General features: G+C 41.4%; 1 protein-coding gene across 1 annotated transcript in view; it reads left to right on the top strand.

Moving 5' to 3' along the window:
* The window catches only part of ST7L (suppression of tumorigenicity 7 like), a 23,159-nt gene that overhangs the window by 4,696 nt on the left and 1,319 nt on the right, over positions 1–17,144 (top strand). Inside the window, exons 2-14 of the mRNA XM_010002222.1 lie at positions 468–550; positions 1,344–1,503; positions 1,775–1,829; positions 2,467–2,582; positions 3,834–3,912; positions 4,661–4,815; positions 5,341–5,438; positions 6,042–6,156; positions 7,614–7,686; positions 8,311–8,413; positions 11,389–11,539; positions 11,685–11,777; positions 14,653–14,792. Of these exons, the coding sequence (XP_010000524.1) occupies positions 468–550; positions 1,344–1,503; positions 1,775–1,829; positions 2,467–2,582; positions 3,834–3,912; positions 4,661–4,815; positions 5,341–5,438; positions 6,042–6,156; positions 7,614–7,686; positions 8,311–8,413; positions 11,389–11,539; positions 11,685–11,777; positions 14,653–14,792 (1,421 nt within the window). The remainder of the gene's footprint in view (positions 1–467; positions 551–1,343; positions 1,504–1,774; positions 1,830–2,466; positions 2,583–3,833; positions 3,913–4,660; positions 4,816–5,340; positions 5,439–6,041; positions 6,157–7,613; positions 7,687–8,310; positions 8,414–11,388; positions 11,540–11,684; positions 11,778–14,652; positions 14,793–17,144) is intronic.

Here is a 17,144-nt window from a genome sequence, read left to right as displayed (position 1 = left end):
CCTGCCCGCCCCGTGTCCCCGTCCCGGGTCCCGGCGGCAGGAGCTGCCCGGTGTCCCCGGCCGGTGTCCGGGTGACGCAGCTGGGGACGGGCTGGGGCAGAACCGCGGGGAAGCGCTGGGAAACTGCCTTCCCTGCCCGGCGGTGGCGGGAGGGAGCGGGCTGTGCAGCGTCTGTGTGAGTGTGACTTGGCAGCAGAACAGCGCGTTTCTGTTCTACGGGGCAATAACACCTTGAGGAACTTACACCGAATGTTTAGATTGGCAGTAGATCCTAACTCCCTGTCGTGGGCTGTTGCAAAGAGAAAGTAATGGATGGAAAGGATTCTGAAACAAAGTCATGTTATCTGTACAGTTATTAGTGCTGTGTTCTATGTGTGCATAATATTTAATATGACACTGTTTAATAACAAGGTGTTTGTGTTTTTCAGTTCTGCCTGTTAAGTATTTGCCTTTATCTCCCTTTACAGTGGCTGTTTTCTTAAGCACTTTGACTCCAAAATTCTACTTTGCACTTACAGTGACTTCATCTTTTATATCAGGACTGATATTTGTAAGTAGTCCACGTTTTGTAGCAGCTTCAGCTCCTCGGGGATGTTTCCATTAGGGGTAAATGCAATTGGCTTCTTTTGGGATCCGACTCTAGAGGGTGCCTTTGTACTAGGAAGGAACTTGCTGTTTGGCATCTTCTCTGATGTGTTGTACATGTGTTGTGCCTTGAGGTGACTGTGGAAAATAACTTGTACTTCTAGGAAGTCTGGCTCCTTTTAAGGAGGGATGTGTCCACATATGTGTATACGTACATGTTGGTGTATACATACATATATCAAAAATGCAAAATACACCTGCAAGCTCTGCAGACTTCTCTGGGTAAACAAAACACTGAGATTTTTATCTTTTTCAAGCTAGGTAGTTAAGAGTTTAACCTTCCACTGTGTTTTTGGGGGGCTTTTGTGCACATATCATCATGTTGCTATCTTAACAGCTTAGGTGTGAAAATGAGCCAGTAATTCAGCCCCTCAGTGAGAGTGCACAGATGTGCCTGGCCTTGCACCAAACCAAGGGGCTGCCCTTGCAGGGTCAGTTCTGACAGAGCAGCTGTTCCTGCAGTGACAGCTCTGTGGCACCACGTGCAAATCTGCTGGGTTAATCTTTATGTTCAGTGTTAGAAGCTCTAGAAAACGTCTCTTCTTGGCAATTAAACCCATTTACAAAAATGTGCTTCAGGAAATTCATGTAAGGAGATAGATCCTGCCTGTGATAAGCCTTTTATGTAGGTGTGTCCTTGTTTATGTTGGAAGGGTCTTGCCTAAGGAAATCTCTGGTGCTTTCTTGTCCCCTGACAGGTGTTTGAGTGGTGGCATTTCCGAAAGTATGGCACGTCTTTCATCGAGCAGGTCTCTGTCAGTCACCTGAGGCCCCTCATCGGCGGGGCAGAGAACAGCCCTGCAGCACCAGCAGCATTCTTGGCTGGAGAGAATGAGACCAGCAGGCAGAACATGCCAGGTGATTGTTCCTGTGTTCCAGCAGTCTCCCTAAACTTCCAGGTGGCTGATTCACATGAAATGGCTTTTAAATGGCTTTGACTCTACAGTGGTGCTTGTAGTAGCTGGAGAAAGGCCTACATTTTATATTGTATTTGTTTAATAACAGCATGGATAAAGTAAGAATGTGTCTTTGATCTAACATAATCATTAAAATAATTTAGAAAATGTATTACACATTTAGCTAAAACTGTTTCAGTAACATTAGACACTTGCTACTTCTCTTTTTCCAGAGTGCAAAGTGTGGCGAAATCCTCTCCATCTTTTCAGAGGGGCAGAGTACAGCAGGTATGAATGATCTTACTTTCCACTGCAGATTTTTAAAACTAATCAGGAGCATACACATCTTCACACTGCTTGCTCTAGTAGCAGGGGAGACAGCTGAGACTTGCGAGCTGAGGTGATTGGTACCAGTCCTGTGATAAAAAGGCACCTGTCCAAGCTTTGGCAGTTTCAATGTTAAGAATGCAAATATTACTGTAACATCACCAGGTTTTTTGAGAGTAAAGTAGGAGAAAGATATTCCCAGAATTACTTTCCTCCTCTTTTAAAAAACACCGTGAAAGTCTTGTTCTTACAGCTGTTACTACTTTAATCAGAGGTTGAGATGGTGATTCTGGATTTAAATTATCTTTTATTAAATTGATATGGGTGTGTTATAAATCTTGTGTTATTTCATAGGAAAATCTGCTTCCTCGGAAGTTCCTAAGCTGTGTAGAACTTTAGGATCAGAAAGACTTTTTTTAACCTCTACAGGAATTCTTCTGGTAACCTGTACAGATTATGGAACAATAATACTCAAAAATGTCTGGTTAGTAGCTCCAGTCTCTGAATAATATAGATTTTCTGCACTGGCTTCATCCCCCTTGGTATCAGCATTGCTATTTATTAGGAGTGTCTCTTACTGAAATCTCTCCCTTTAAAGATACATGTGGGTGACTGGAAAGGAGCCTCTTACATACTATGACATGAATTTGTCTGCTCAAGATCACCAGAACTTCTTCACATGTGACACGGACGCGCTTCGGCCCTCGGACACAGGTACCAGGGGCGGGGGTGTCTCACCTGGAGACCTGGGCTTTTGGGTAGACTTGATGTCAATTATTGTGTGACATTCTAGCCTTTCATTACTGCTTAGGAGGCTTAATGGGTGTCTCTAGTGAAAATATTTTTTTTTCCCTTGTGCTTTCCATGCTGTTCCGAGGCTCTCGGGGTCCTGACGTATCTTTAAGATCTTGCGCTTTTCAAAGAATCAACAGCACGATAGTGAAACCTGGATTGTATTCTCAACAGCCAAAGACTTGCTCTTGTTTAAACCTTAGTAATGAATAGTTCAGTCTCTAGAATTTTTTCTGTCCCCTACATGTTTAGTGTAGAAAAGGTTCTCTACCTGGTTCTTGTCAGACTAGGTGTGAACTCTTGTCAGTCTGTCGCCTTCCGGAAGCCTCACCTGTCAGCTGGCTGTGACAGGCTTGGCATGAACCCTGTGTTTTTGTTTCACAAATGGAGTGTATTGTCTCGCTCACTAAGCCAAGACTAATATTTTGTTTCCAAAAGAAAACTCCAACATTTTTCCACCTTATTCTTGCTGGACAGCAGAAGGTTTTGTTCCAAAAGAAACATGTATAGATTCTTCAGTTTGCTTATTGTACTTGAGATAGGCCAGATATGTAACTCCAGGAGTGTCAGGTTTTGGAGAACTTTCAGAGCTGTTCCTTGGTGTGAAAGCTATTAGTGCTGCATAGAAAATGGTAGCTCCAAGCATGTTGTTTTTCTTTTGCTAGAAGTTGGTTTTTCAGTTTGGGATTTCCCTGTTTCCATAATGACAGTGTAATGGGGAGGGGTTTAGAGTCATTACACTGAACTTTTGTTTGCTCCTTATCTGACTGTAATTTTGAGCTCATGTAATTCAAAAAACCCTCTTGAGTAGATACATTTCACCCTTTTTAATTGTTCCTTGGAACTCTTTCTAATAAGATGATAAATTATTATAGTCTTATCTTGCCTGGGCTGCTCAGTGTGGGGTTCTGAGATGGTCAGTGAATGACCTGCCTGGTGGTGTTGCCTCTTCTAATTAAATTCAGAGTGTAATGAGAAGTTGTAAGATTCTGCTGCTTGTGGTAGCAACTCTTGCTGGAATTTAAACACTTGTGTCCTTTTCCCTATAACTGTCCTATAGCAAACAGGAATTTGTGAACCCAAAATGAATGTTCCTACAGAGCCATGAGCAGCTGCCCCTGGGGGTTTCCCCAGTGCCTCTTTCCTCACCTGCTTTTCCATGTTTTCTAACAGTTATGCAGAAAGCCTGGCGAGAGAGGAACCCTCAAGCCCGGATTAAAGCAGCCTATCAAGCTTTGGAGTTGAACAATGAGTAAGTTTAGAGGATGAGTTCAGTTGGTGAATTTCCAGTGTGAAGGGTTAAGTGGAGCAATGCTGAGCACACTCAGCTTAAGGGGGACATCTGGGACTGAGAGTTGCACGTGGGGCTGTCAGTTGCACTGAAGTATTGAACTGCTCTATTAAAAAATAGCCTTTATTCTCCCATTTTCTTGGGGAAGTTTTTAAAAAAATATTCTTATCAGTAGCAATAACAAATGAAAAATCTTAGATATGTAGCAGTCTAAAGTGAGTATGAGTTCATGTGTTCCAGAGGTGGCATTGGGGTAATAACTGTGTTTGGAGTTGACAGATGCCACTTGTGTAAGGGATGTGAAAACACCTGTAACACAAACCAAAGAATTTAATGCATTTCTGTGATCTGTTTTGTTATGTGGCCTGGTTGGTTTTGCCTAAAATGTCTACCTCCTGGTTTTAAAAGAGCAAAGCAAACACAGAAAGCCTCTCCAGAGTGTTTTTAATATTTGAAAGAAAATAATTTGACTTGCTGTTACAATTCTTCTGTTCTTTCTCCAAATATGTGGGGTTTGTGTAAAATGGAAAAGGTTTCTGTTTTCCTGACACCATTTGAACTCGGGTCAATATTTTGGTACTTTAATATTGTCAATGCTTAGATATTAAACATAAATGAAAACTGCCCAGTTCTACTGCTCTTCACACTTACTCAAAAACTACTAAACTTTGTCCCTTGAGAATAATTAGTGGGCTTTTCCTTATTACAGTTGTGCCACTGCATATGTGCTCCTGGCTGAAGAAGAAGCAACAACTATTGTGGATGCTGAGAGGTATTTCAAGCAGGCTCTGAAAGCAGGAGAAATGATTTACAGGAGGTCCCAGAACTGCCATTCCCAGAGTCCTCAGCATGAAGCACAGCTGAGTAAGCTCTTCTGAATCACATAAACTCTTGGTTTTGTGTGAGCAGAAATTAAAAACTAGTTATAATTTGGGATTCTGGTTTTATTCCCAGTTCAGTGAGGTAGTTTCTACTACTATAGCTATGCTGTGCATGGTGTGTACTGTGTGACCTCTTGCAGTACCCAAATAAATCTAACAAGTGGCATTTGTGCTGTGTGCTCATCGTGGGTTGTCTCACTGACCTGATCTGGGAAGGCTGCATAGACAGAGAAGGCTAATGAGGCAATTAGTGCCTGTCAGTAGCACCTTCTTTTATCCCACCTGACACTTCAGGGAAAAAAGAAGGAGAATTTGTTGTCATTTAACCTAGGAAAAACTTTTTGGCATTGCTCTGGATTGGCCTTGCTTGGGACAACAGTAGTAATTAATTTGTGCTTTTACATGTGGATGGGGAAAGCTTGGGGGGTTTCTTCTGGGAGAAGTGGTGAGAGAGGGAGAGTGAGAGAAGGATTGAAACTGATGGACTGATTTTTTTCTTTTTGATCAGGAAGAGACACCAATGTAGTGGTGTATGTGAAAAGGAGACTGGCTATGTGTGCCAGAAAACTTGGAAGAATACGAGAAGCAGTAAAAATGATGAGAGATGTAAGTAAAAGAAAAGTTATCAACTCCTGTTGTTTTCAGTCACATTGTCTGAATTGACATTTAAAGTTCTTTTCTAGGCAACATAGTTAATCGAATTCAATTATTTTGCAATGAGATTTGCACATAATGATTCTATGGGTTTTTTTGAGAACAGTTTTTTAAGTTCCTACCTCCAGGTTTTAAATTTTTGTGTTGTATAATGTCATATGTTCACAGTTCTTTGCTTCATGCTGGATTCAATGACTAACATGTCAAAGTAGCCAACTTTATATTTCATCATTTTTCTTTCGCTTGCCCAAGGTGTATCGGGAGTTATTTTTACTGACCAGAAGAACTGACTGTGGGAGGTGTGTGAATTTGGACTGAGAGCATGTGGTATTGAACCTCATGCTGGTTTCCTTGTAGATGAATATAGGAAAAAAGTGGTGCCTTCCAGGTAGAAAAAAAGCAGGTCTTTTCATTCTGCTTTTGTGCCAGTTCCTAACACCAAGAGAACAGAACACTGAAAAAGCTTGTGTTGTTGTACTGATTTCTCTTAAGTATTTCAGGGATTCAAGTGCAATTCTGGAGGTATCTAATTTATTTCTCCTTACTGATTTGCAGTTGATGAAAGAGTTTCCACTTCTCAGCATGCTGAATATTCATGAGAACCTCTTGGAGGCACTGCTGGAGTTACAGGCTTATGCAGATGTCCAGGCAGTTTTAGCAAAGTATGATGGTAAGAAATTCCAGGTGGGAAACATGGTGGGTTTGTATAAAAGCAGAGGGGTGGTGAGCAAGGTGTGTCTGTCCAAAACCAGATGTCTACCCATGACCTCAGCTAGTCAACTAAAATTCCCTTCATTGGTGACAAATAGGTGCTTCCAGAGTGGGACCCAAGTTGTCTTGTTTTGGATAATGAAGTCAAATGTAGGCAAGCTAAATTGCACATTAATTACTTTTTTTAAAATTTTTAAGTTACTTAGAATCTGTAAAGAAATCTTGGAGTTTACTTTGTTTCAATTCAAGGATTATCATTATTTTTGTTACATCCCACCTAGACTGTGCCCACATTGTTGGGGGATGAGGTGCTGCTGTCAGAGCTGTTCTTCAGATCACCTTCAGAATGGAGGGACAATAGAAGCAGTGTTTTATGGCAACTTTTCCCTGTCCTTGGGTGTGTTCTTTCTTGTGTCTCTGTTCTTTATTGCTTCAGGGAATCAAAAGTCTGATATTCTTGCCCAAATCCTATGCCCCTGGTGTGTGGCCATTCTAGCAGCCTGCTCCTGGTGCATCCATGTTTTTCTCAAGATTCTTACTAATTTAACAAAACCATTTGCTCTTTTCCTGTTGCTTCTTCATGTTAACATCAGGAATTGCAAAACTTTCTTAAGAAAGGGTTGCTGATTTTTTTCTCAGCATCTGGAAAAGTGAGTATGAGCTTCAAGCTCTCTGCAGCACCCCTGTGTTTTGCTTGACACGACAGCCAGACATCTAGTAAGTGATGGACAAGCCCAGGATGGGATTTACAAAAAAAGCAAGAGCCATCTGACTATACACAACATGGTACCTGGGAATTAGACCCCAGACTTTGTCTGCTTTTTAAAGTAAACTTGTACTGTGGAGTGCTAACCTTCTAATCTGTAATTGTCAGCTCAAACTTGCCCTCAGGTATTCTACAAAACCTGCAACTAATAGAATTTTTCCCTGTGGAACTGGAAAGGGATGGAAAGTGCATTTTCATTAAAATTTGTCTACCTGTCTCTATTGTAATGATTTTGGTCAGCTTCTTGTCCGTCTTTCAGTGTTATGTAAAACTGTTCAGGTGCAGTTGCCAAATTAGGTAAAGATTAGAAGATTATTTTAAACCTTCATGGGTTAATACAGGAAAAGTACAGTTTTCTTAAGTGTGTATTTACACATGCATTTCTCCCTGAATTCAGTTTCAGTGTCTTGGTATATTTAGAAGAAAAAAAATTACACTTTACACGTAACTACAACTCCCAAGTTTTTACTCTGAGTGGTGAGTAGAGGAGGCTGTGCAAAGAAGTTCAGAGTTTCTAATCATAGCTGAAATGTTCCAGATGTTACATTCATTGTCTGCCCAAGTAAAAATCTTTAAGCTCAAAGGATGTGGGTTGAAAATGTTTGTCTTGCCTTAGAATCCTACAGCTTAATTATTTTATTTTATTGTAGATATCAGTCTTCCAAAATCGGCAGCAATATGTTACACAGCAGCCCTGCTAAAGGCCAGAGCTGTTTCAGAAAGGTGAGAAGCACATTGGTGAAAGCAGTGGTTTGTTGCTCATCTTGGCTTATGCTGTAAAATAGGAATTGAAAAGGTCCAAATCCAATATGTACCACTTACATTTCTGAGAGCATTTCTATATGTGTGTGAGTAGTTAAATGTAACTTAAAGGTTCTTTTGAGTATCCATGAAGTTAATAAAGATGAAGAGGTGTTTCAAGGGCCCGTACACACACGTGCTTTTGTATAAGGTTTGTTTTCAGTCTCTTGATATGTTCAGCGGTTCTTTGGTTTGTGGGTTGGGTGCAGGCTGTCTGTGCTGGCTTTGCACTTGAATTCTGGTCCCTGTGCACAGCTGACTGGGGCCCTACCTCGAGCAGGTGAAGTTGTAGCAACCCTTCCAAGGACTGGGCACTCAGTTGCCTTTTGTGATTGACATGAAGCTTCAAAAAATTAAATGTAACTTTGTCATAGGGCATGGATGACAATTGAGATACCTAAATTAATTTCAACATTTGTCTCCTAGAAGGCTTTGTTTATCTTTCTTAGTAGATCAGACAATTTATAGTGAACTCCAAGCTTGCAAAACAAATAAACACCTGGTTAGCATTTATTGCTTTTGTTCAGCATGGGTTTTTCCCTTCAGGTTCTCCCCAGAAACTGCCTCCAAAAGAGGGCTCAGTACAGCAGAAATTAATGCTGTGGAAGCAATTCACAGAGCTGTGGAATTTAACCCTCATGTTCCAAAGGTAAGAGTATTTCCTATTAGACCACTTTTTATTGTCCTCTGAAAAACGTCATGATATGTTATCATCTGGTTATTGGAGCCTTTATAGACACGTTTTCTTGAAATTGGTTACAGCTCCAGCCGTGGAGTTGTTAATATTTGTATCATAAATGTTTGGTGGCCAGAAGTAGTTCTTTGCAGTAGGTGATGACCAAACACAGTTTTCTCCAAAAAATTTAAACTCAACATTTTCTGACACGTTGGAAAATCCAGTAATGTGTAATTGAAGGCCCCTTATTGGGTAGGGTAAGCATTAATAAATACACATTCAGATATTTAAAATCCGTGAAGCCAGGTTAAGTTCTCGAAACAATAACCACTCATAATGTTTCAAAGTACCCTATTCTGCTGCACTTCCAAGTGTGGCTCCAGAACTATGGTTATTGAAAGATCTACAGTCATTTTCTTTATCCACATGTAAACAAGGTTAAGAGTCAATATGGCTACAGCAATTTAATGTCTGACATTAAGTGGCCAAGATACAGACTGTACTGAGCGTTGGGTAAAAATTAAGTCTTCTGTTGCTTTTTCCTGGGCTAGTACTGGTGATGCATTCAGTTTGAAACCTTGAATGCAGAAGGTTGGCTTAGTCCTAGACCTAATCCTCTGCAAATGATGGTGGAGTCCGAGTGACTGTTGCTGTGAAGGCTGGAATGATCCAGCCGCTCTGCTCTGTCTGCCTGTCCAATCCAATAGAATGTGCACTGAGAGAGCTAATTGCTGGGAGAAATTGCTGCTTGTTTGCATGACTGATCAAGAGCGTAGCAAGTTCATTTCAGACAGTCTCAGACAGATTTTTCTTTAGCCTCTGCCTTTAGGGGGAGAAGATTATAACGCATTATCATTATCTGAAAGTTCTTTTATTTTGTGTATCCTCCAGTTGTTTCAGGAGCCTCACACGCCTTTTTAAAGAAGTTAGATATGATTTTGAACAGGCTGTTTGCAAAATATATTCCATAGTTCTACAGACAATCACAGAAACCAAGGCCAGGTTGCAGTAATTTAATCTTCTATCAAGTCACCTTCATGATTATTTTTTTGTTACAATTCTGCCTTGAAACTGATGTATGAGATAGCAAGGCAGAATTGTATGGGTGCTGGCTGCCTAGACCTCTGAAATGCTCATAGTCAAAGCAGACAAGTGAACAAGGGCACAAACAAGTGAAATAACTTGCCCAGTGGGTAACAGAGGAATTGTGGGGAAGAAAATCTGTTTTGAATTTGCAGTCTGTTCTGTCCCATGGACTAAAAGTCAATGAGTAAAGGAGAAATCCTTTGTTCTTGCATCTAATGAAAGGGGTTATCTTTGCACATAACATCGTTTTACATAAGGAAAATAAAATAATGGTTGTTTCTCTTTGTTCTGAGTTATGCTTTTACAAGGATGGGTTTGTTTGGAAAGTTAGGAAGGCAACAAAAATGGTGCTCAAACTATTTCAAATCAGGGATCTGTCACTGCGTGTCGGTAACGTCTGGAACAATCATTTCCAGTCGTCATCTGAAAATCTTCCATGTTTTGGTTGTGCAGAAAGGCTTCCTTAAATCTGTATGTTCTGAGGCACTCTCAGCACTGATACCTTGCCTGCTTTATGGTTAAACATGGGCTTGAAAACCTGCCAGAGTGTGGGATTTCTGTGTTGCTGTGGGGAGCTGGGCGCAGGGGCGGCTGCCACCCGGTGCTCCCTACAGCCCTGCAGTGAGAGGGTGGGCACTGCAGAGCATCAGCAGGCAGGGCAAGGGTCAGATATTTGAGACCATTTTCCCACAGAAGCCCTGTGTGAGTGATCCTTTACTGTGTTAAAAAAGTAAAAAAAGGAGGGGGGGGGAAATTGAAGAGGATTAGAGGGGATTAGCAAGAATATTACCCTCTGGAGTGCAGGCCCAAGGCACTAAGAGAAGAACCTAGCCAGGCAGTAAATGTGCTTTATTTGGCCAGGGCACAACCCCTCCTGCATTCCTTCAAGAACCTGAATGGGAAAAGTTAAGTCCTCAAACTGGATTAGTAAATAATCTCATAGTTTGTGGCATCTGCTGAAATAAATCGGTGAGTTAGCTGCATTCTTACACTTTGGGAGACAGTCAAAGGAATTGCCAGCTACATTGATCAAAGATGTGGATTAACTTTGGCTGTTATTGAATGAGACACTATATGCTGGGAGAGAACAACTTGCAGGTAAATTGTAGAGCTGAAACTGTCATTTCATACTGGTAAAAATTATCTCTTTAAAAGCTAAGATAAAATGAATACCTGTCTTTTTTTAATGTACCATGAGAAAACAAAATTGCATGTCCTGTGTTTCAAGGGAAATGGAAAATGATTCATCCTTGTGTTCTTTGACCCTTCTGTGCATCAGCTATTCTGCAGTTGTGGCGAGGAGGCTGAAATTGAAAAAATACAAAATCAGAGATACTTTGTGGTAGTCCAGTAAAACCACATTAAAACAAGATTTTTCTAGTTTATTCTTCCTTGGGTTAGCACACTGACACTTTCTGGTTTGCTAATCATCCTTAAGTGCTAACAAGTACTTAGTGCATTGAAACTTTCAGTGATTAAATGATGAGCAAAAATACCATTAATTTTTATTTTTTTTTGTTATCCTAAACTTGTAGCTCACTGGTGTTGTACCTGCAGCATTATACTTTATGTATATTCTACAGGAATGTATTTTCATTTTGCCATACTGACGATGTGTTTTTTCCTCCCTAATATTTTGTGTGTGAAAATCCCAATTTAAGAGTCTTACTCGGGTGTGTGTTCTGGTGCCTTTCCCTTCCCATGTGAGTACAGGTCCCTGCTGGGTCAGGAGGGCTTCACCAGGTGTTAGTTGGTCCCTGTGGGATATGCTCTGTTGTGCCTCAAATGATCGTTTCTGTTTCACAGCTAAAGATTTTGGAATATTCCATGTAGCAAAGTGTGTTTTCTGTTTTTCCTTTCAGTATTTACTAGAAATGAAAAGCTTAGTGCTGCCTCCAGAGCATATTCTAAAACGAGGGGACAGTGAGGCAGTAGCATATGCCTTTTTTCACCTCCAGCACTGGAAGAGGATAGAAGGGGCTCTAAACCTGCTGCACTGCACGTGGGAAGGCAGTAAGTATCCCTTCTTGGTTTATTTTTTTCCTGTCCAATAGACTTCTCTCTCTGCTCTGTTCATCTCAAGCACGATTGGTTCTCTTTGTGAGAAGCTGGTCACTTGGTTTAGATGTAGGTCTAATGTCACTCCCTCTTCTTTCAGCATTTAGGATGATCCCATACCCGTTAGAGAAAGGTCATCTCTTCTATCCCTACCCAAGTTGCACAGAAACAGCAGACAGAGAACTGTTGCCAAGTAAGTGGTTTCTAAGCAGTAATGATAATAAAACAGAAGCTAAGGATGTGCAGCTTGTGGTATTCTGTATTTACCTTACTGTGATATTTTAGTTTGAGCTTCCTGTGAAGGGGGCTCAGCTATTTGTTGATGTCCCTCCTGAGACATCCTGAAGCACTTGGCGTGTGTGTGTGGTGAATGTTGGCTTGACTCTGTCACAGCCAAGCCCTCCAGAGGTGAAGGTTCTGTGCAGTGTGTTCAGACTGAGTTTGGCCAACTTTGACAACAACAAAATGGACCAGTTCTTTAAATTCCTTCTTTTAAAAGAAGTCATGGATTTGACTGCTGTTGGAGAAGAGCTGTTTCCTTTCAGCAAGGAATAAATGCCTGGTTTCAGCCCTGCACCCAGGAAACCAGCAGAACCTGGCTCTGATCAAACCAAGAATCCTTGGTTTGTCTGTATCTTCATATAATATGTATGGCTTTCTCTCCTTACTTCCCTGGTACATATTTGTCTGCTGGTCTTTATGCTTCCTGGAAATTTTCATCCATGTAGGTATTTGTATGGATTTACACTGACTCTTGACACTGAACAGTAACTCTTCTCCAGCTGCCCTTTACTTAAAGATTACTTTGTGCAGTTTTGATCCTACATGTTTATTTTCTTTAGGTAAGGCAAACAAACTCAGTAGGGCCTGTGCTCATTGTATTTAGGAAGATAGCATTAATTTAGATTAGAATTGGACCGTTAATTGTACAAGTTAATAGGATTCTTTTGGGGGTGAGTGTCCACATCATGAAGAAATGCAAGTCCCATGGGGCTGGTAGGGGCTACTGCAAAAGCAGCAACAGACCCACTGAGACAGCAGCTGTGGAAAGGAAAACTACACATACATGTTTCTATTTAAAAGCCTGAGGTTATATTTAAAATGTGTAATTTAAATTTGCCCCCAGACTGCTTTAAATTACTCATTTCTCACTTATGCAGGATATTGCACAAGGAATTCCTTGGTTAGCAACTAACCCTAAATTGTAGACTTCCCAGCATAATTAAACACCAGCACATGCAGATATTTCAACACGATCACTCACGCATTCCTGTTATGTTTTAAATATAAAACTACCCATAAATAAATTCATCTTAACACTTTTATTGCAGTATTTCCTTGAGAATTCTTGACACTTCATTTAAAAAAAATATATTTAAAATAATGTTGACCAAATCAATGATTCAGAAATCCTGTATTGGTCTGACTAGTAACAATTCTCAAATGGCCGTGAAAGTACAGAATTATCTTTAGTTTTTCTTACCTACTTTGGATTTTATTTTGATTTCCCAATGTGGAAAAAGAATCTTTCCTATTTTTTCTTTTTATTTACATTTTTTTAACTTAAGTCAGGACCTTTCCTAAATTATCTTGCTCCAGGTTTTAAAAACCAGGTGAGTTTCTACACAGTATGAGAGCACAAGAGTGTTCCTTAGTAGGCCAGTGGTTCCTCTGGCTGCTCAGTCCAGTGTGTTACTGTCACAGTGTCCCACAGCCTGTCTGGGTTGGGTGCATGCTGAGGTGAGCTGATAACCCCTAGGTATCATTCAGCATCTCTGATGGGCATTAGACATGGAACTCCAAAAGTTCTGCTTGGTTGTGCTCTAAAATCATATACTTAAAAGCAAAACGAAGCCCCAGCACTTTGCTATTAATGAGTTGCAAGAGCACAAGGCAGTTGGGCTTGCTCTGACAGTGGTGGCTTTCCTGTGCCAGCATTCAGGAGCAGTAACTGGGAGGGTCAAGTGTCTCTTTCCTCCTCAGGCTTCAGTTTAAAAATGAATACAATTGTATTTTCTTGCTTTACAAAAAGACTTGCTTAAGTTTTGAGGCTTTTCTTAGGTTTAAAAATGGCTTGTCAGGAAGTGTGCAGCTATTTCATCATTACTTTTGTCTATAGAAATGATGGTTTTTTTCTTCATTCAAAACCCCTTTATAATTTTTGGGTAAAGGAGCTGGAAGTATGCAGGGCCAGTAATTGCACATTCACCAAAAAGGTCCTCAGCTACTAACCAGTGGTGTCTTGAGTGCTGAAAGCTCAGTGTGGCAGCTCCATGTGCCAGCCCTTGGCCTGTCTAATCACCTTCTTTTGGTTTTGTTAGCACAGATTGGAAATTGCAAGGAACTGCTATGTACAGAATTTATAACCTAGTCCTGGTACTGTTTTCTTTGAGGTCTGCTCTGTCAGCTGCTCTAAAAAAATTTACTGTAGCCTACCAACCAGAAATCTTGGAAGAGTATTAAGGAGCTCCCTTGCATGTGTATGTAGCATGATGGTAGTTTTGTACTTGCTGAGCTTTATGCAGGCTGGGGAGATTTGCTGTGCTCTCCAGGTAACAGGATTAGTGCTTCAGGGGTTTGAAAACACCTGAATTGTTTAAATGGGGATAGGTAGTTCTGACAGCTTGTGAATTTTACAGTTCTTACCTCCATCCTGATGAGAGGGTAGGTACCAAAAGCAAAGCCAGATTAAATGCTTCCAAAACTCAGCCTGCGCAAGTGAGGGTGAATAATAGAATCACAGAATCATTTTGGTTGGAGAAGACCTTTAAGGTCGTCAGGTCCAACCACTAACCCAGCACTGCCAAATTCACCACTAACTCATGTCCCTAAAAGATTTGTAATATAAGGATGTAATGACTATTAATAATTAAGCCAAGCATTAATGTAGGGAGAAATTTTTAAAGAAGTTTAAGTACTGGGACCTAAGGTGCTGCACAGTGGCTTTGAATCCACACTTAGTCCTTCTGAAAGTCTAGAACGGAGTCACAAGGCTGTGTAAATAATTCAGAAATTATCAAATATCCTTGATTATCAAACATCCATGTTCTACATTTTTTTCCTTTCAGCATTTCACGAAGTCTCCGTGTACCCACAGAAGGAGCTTCCCTTTTTCATCCATTTCACAGCAGGCCTGTGCTCCTTTTCAGCAATGCTTGCCCTCCTCACACACCAGTTCCCAGAGCTGATGGTCATTTTTGCTAAAGCTGTAAGTACTGGTGCTTTCTGAGGCAACTTACGGGTTCTTCGGGAGTTTTGAGGTCTGTGGTGAAGTGGGCTCTAGTGCCCATCTCCTTTGTCCCTCTCTCTGCCCTGCTCCTTTTAGGGTTTCTTTGCCTTGCTTATCTGTTAGTGCTGCTACTGCCTGTAACCCTCTCATCTTTCCCTGGCCTCTGAAATCTGTGCTGACTTCTCTGGACAGAGGGAGAAACTGCACAGGGAGCCTCCCCTCCCACCCCAAACAGCCATGGGATGTGTTTGGCCTTCCTGGTCCTGTGGATGTCATGCAAGTAAAGAGCTCTGAACTCCCAGGGAATTGCTTATTCTGGCTTCCCTGGTCAAACAGAGGGTGAAGGGTGTTTCTTGCTGTTGTAGAACAGCAGGTAATGGAGACCCAAGAGGTAAGGTTTTTTCTCTGGAATACTTTGTTCCTGAAGGCATTGGCCTTGCTAGTGGTTCTAGTCCACAGTGTCCAGGTCATGGAGGTCTGAGTGGGGCCTCATTTCCACACAGTTCTGTTGATCTTTATGTTGGAAAATGTAGTTGGACAAGCCAGTGACGAATTTCAGTGCTGCTCATAATTGGCTGGGTTCATAGTAACTAGGGTCTAACTATCTGCTTGATTAATTCTGTAAGGACTGCATTAGCAAAGTTGTATGATTTCCAGAGAGATACAAGGTCAAATGTTATGCTAACAAAGAATTGCTTGGTGAAGTTCTCTCTGCTGGGTTTCTTGTACCAAAAAAAGACTTTGTACGAGTTAGCTGGCTCTGCACAATGGCATTTTGAATGTCAACTGACATGTCCAAATGTGGGGGAAAAAAACAATCCCAGAGTTTGGTAATTTGGCAGTTTATTTCACTTATTTTCTATAGGAAAAGATAGATACTGTGTTCTGCTGAAAAGACGATCAGGAAACGTGTATCACTGCATCTTCCGCCGAGCTGCTCGAGGTGGTGGCAGGCACAGAGCGCTTCTTGCTGCTCACTCTGCTAGTTTGATACTGGGAGAAGAGGAAGCTGTTTCCTGGGTATTTCATTATTTCCAGTATTTTTTTCATGATACTGTGTTTTCACTGATGAGATACACTAATTTGAAGTAATAAAGTTCTAGATGGTAGATACCTGGAGTGCTTTGGTGTTAGGAAAAAGTGATACAAAATGTGTTGCCAACAAGTTGTTGAAATTCCAGCAAATCTAGAACACGGTTTTAGGAATGACAATTGGAAAGTATTATGTGTATGGAATTTTTCACCATAAACCTGTAAGTGACTTAAATATGACTACTGAGATGACATTTCAGTTGCTTCTTAATCAAAGTGGTGCTTCCAGCAGTTGGCTCCCCAGCAGTTGGCTCCCCAGCCAGCTGCGTGCCTCCCAAGGCTCTGAAGAAGTTGAATACCTTCCTATTGACTTGAAAAGTCTGCGTTTACATATTTTCATTTGTTAGTGCTTGAGTTTGTTTCCTCCGCAATAAATCACGGGGTAAACCTTGGCAAGTTGCTAAAAATACTCCAAGTGGCCAATAATCACAATCTAGCACTCCCCAGCTCCAGCGTGTGCAGCGTCACAGCACCGGCAGTGCCCGCTCCCCTCAGCCCAGGGACCCGGCGCCAGGGGGATTTGCCTTGTCCTGCCCAGGTGGGAGGGCTGAGGGCACTGGGGACTGGTGCTGGCAGCAGTGCTTAGCACTTACCATCCTTTTAGAGCCGACTCTGGCTTACTAGTTCTCTTGCAGCTCAGACTTTGCCAACGGTCCTCCCACGTGGGACAGTGGGGCTGGTGGGGGCAGTGGGGCTGTGACCTGCAGGACGAGCACAAGTGCTGGCAGTGGGCAAGAGCTCAGCCTTGCTGTTTGGTTTCAGCTCTGCTGCTTAAATAGTTGCTGTTCAGAATTTCCTCAGTAAGCGACAGAAGGGAGAAGGTATTCAAAAGGGATGACAACAATTACACAGTTCACTGAGTGAGCTGAGAAATACTGTTACATAAAACAACTTTTGTTGTGTCACAGAAACTGTAGACAAAAGGACCTGATTATTTTTCCATTTTATTTTTTATTAATTACAAGGTTGGAGGGCTGGGTGGCTATTTATCATCTTCCAGAAGTGATGTTGCACAATTCCTTCTGTAATACAAGACACTGAGAAGTTTGCCTTCAAGAAGACTAAAGATGCAGAATGACAGCAGGCACTGTAAATATTCTGAAAAGTTCCTGAAAACAACCAACATGCTTAACTTTCAAGCAAATCAGCCCCATTTTTTAAGTCCAAATCTTATGCTACTGGAATAGACCAGTATTGGTTTAAAGCATTGAAAAAAATATTGCAGCAGTGTTCCTGCTG

This window comes from Chaetura pelagica, unplaced genomic scaffold, assembly GCF_000747805.2.
Source record: "Chaetura pelagica isolate M959 unplaced genomic scaffold, ChaPel_1.0 scaffold181, whole genome shotgun sequence".
NCBI classification, from domain to species: domain Eukaryota; kingdom Metazoa; phylum Chordata; class Aves; order Apodiformes; family Apodidae; genus Chaetura; species Chaetura pelagica.
This window is presented reverse-complemented; position numbering and strand designations above follow the sequence as displayed.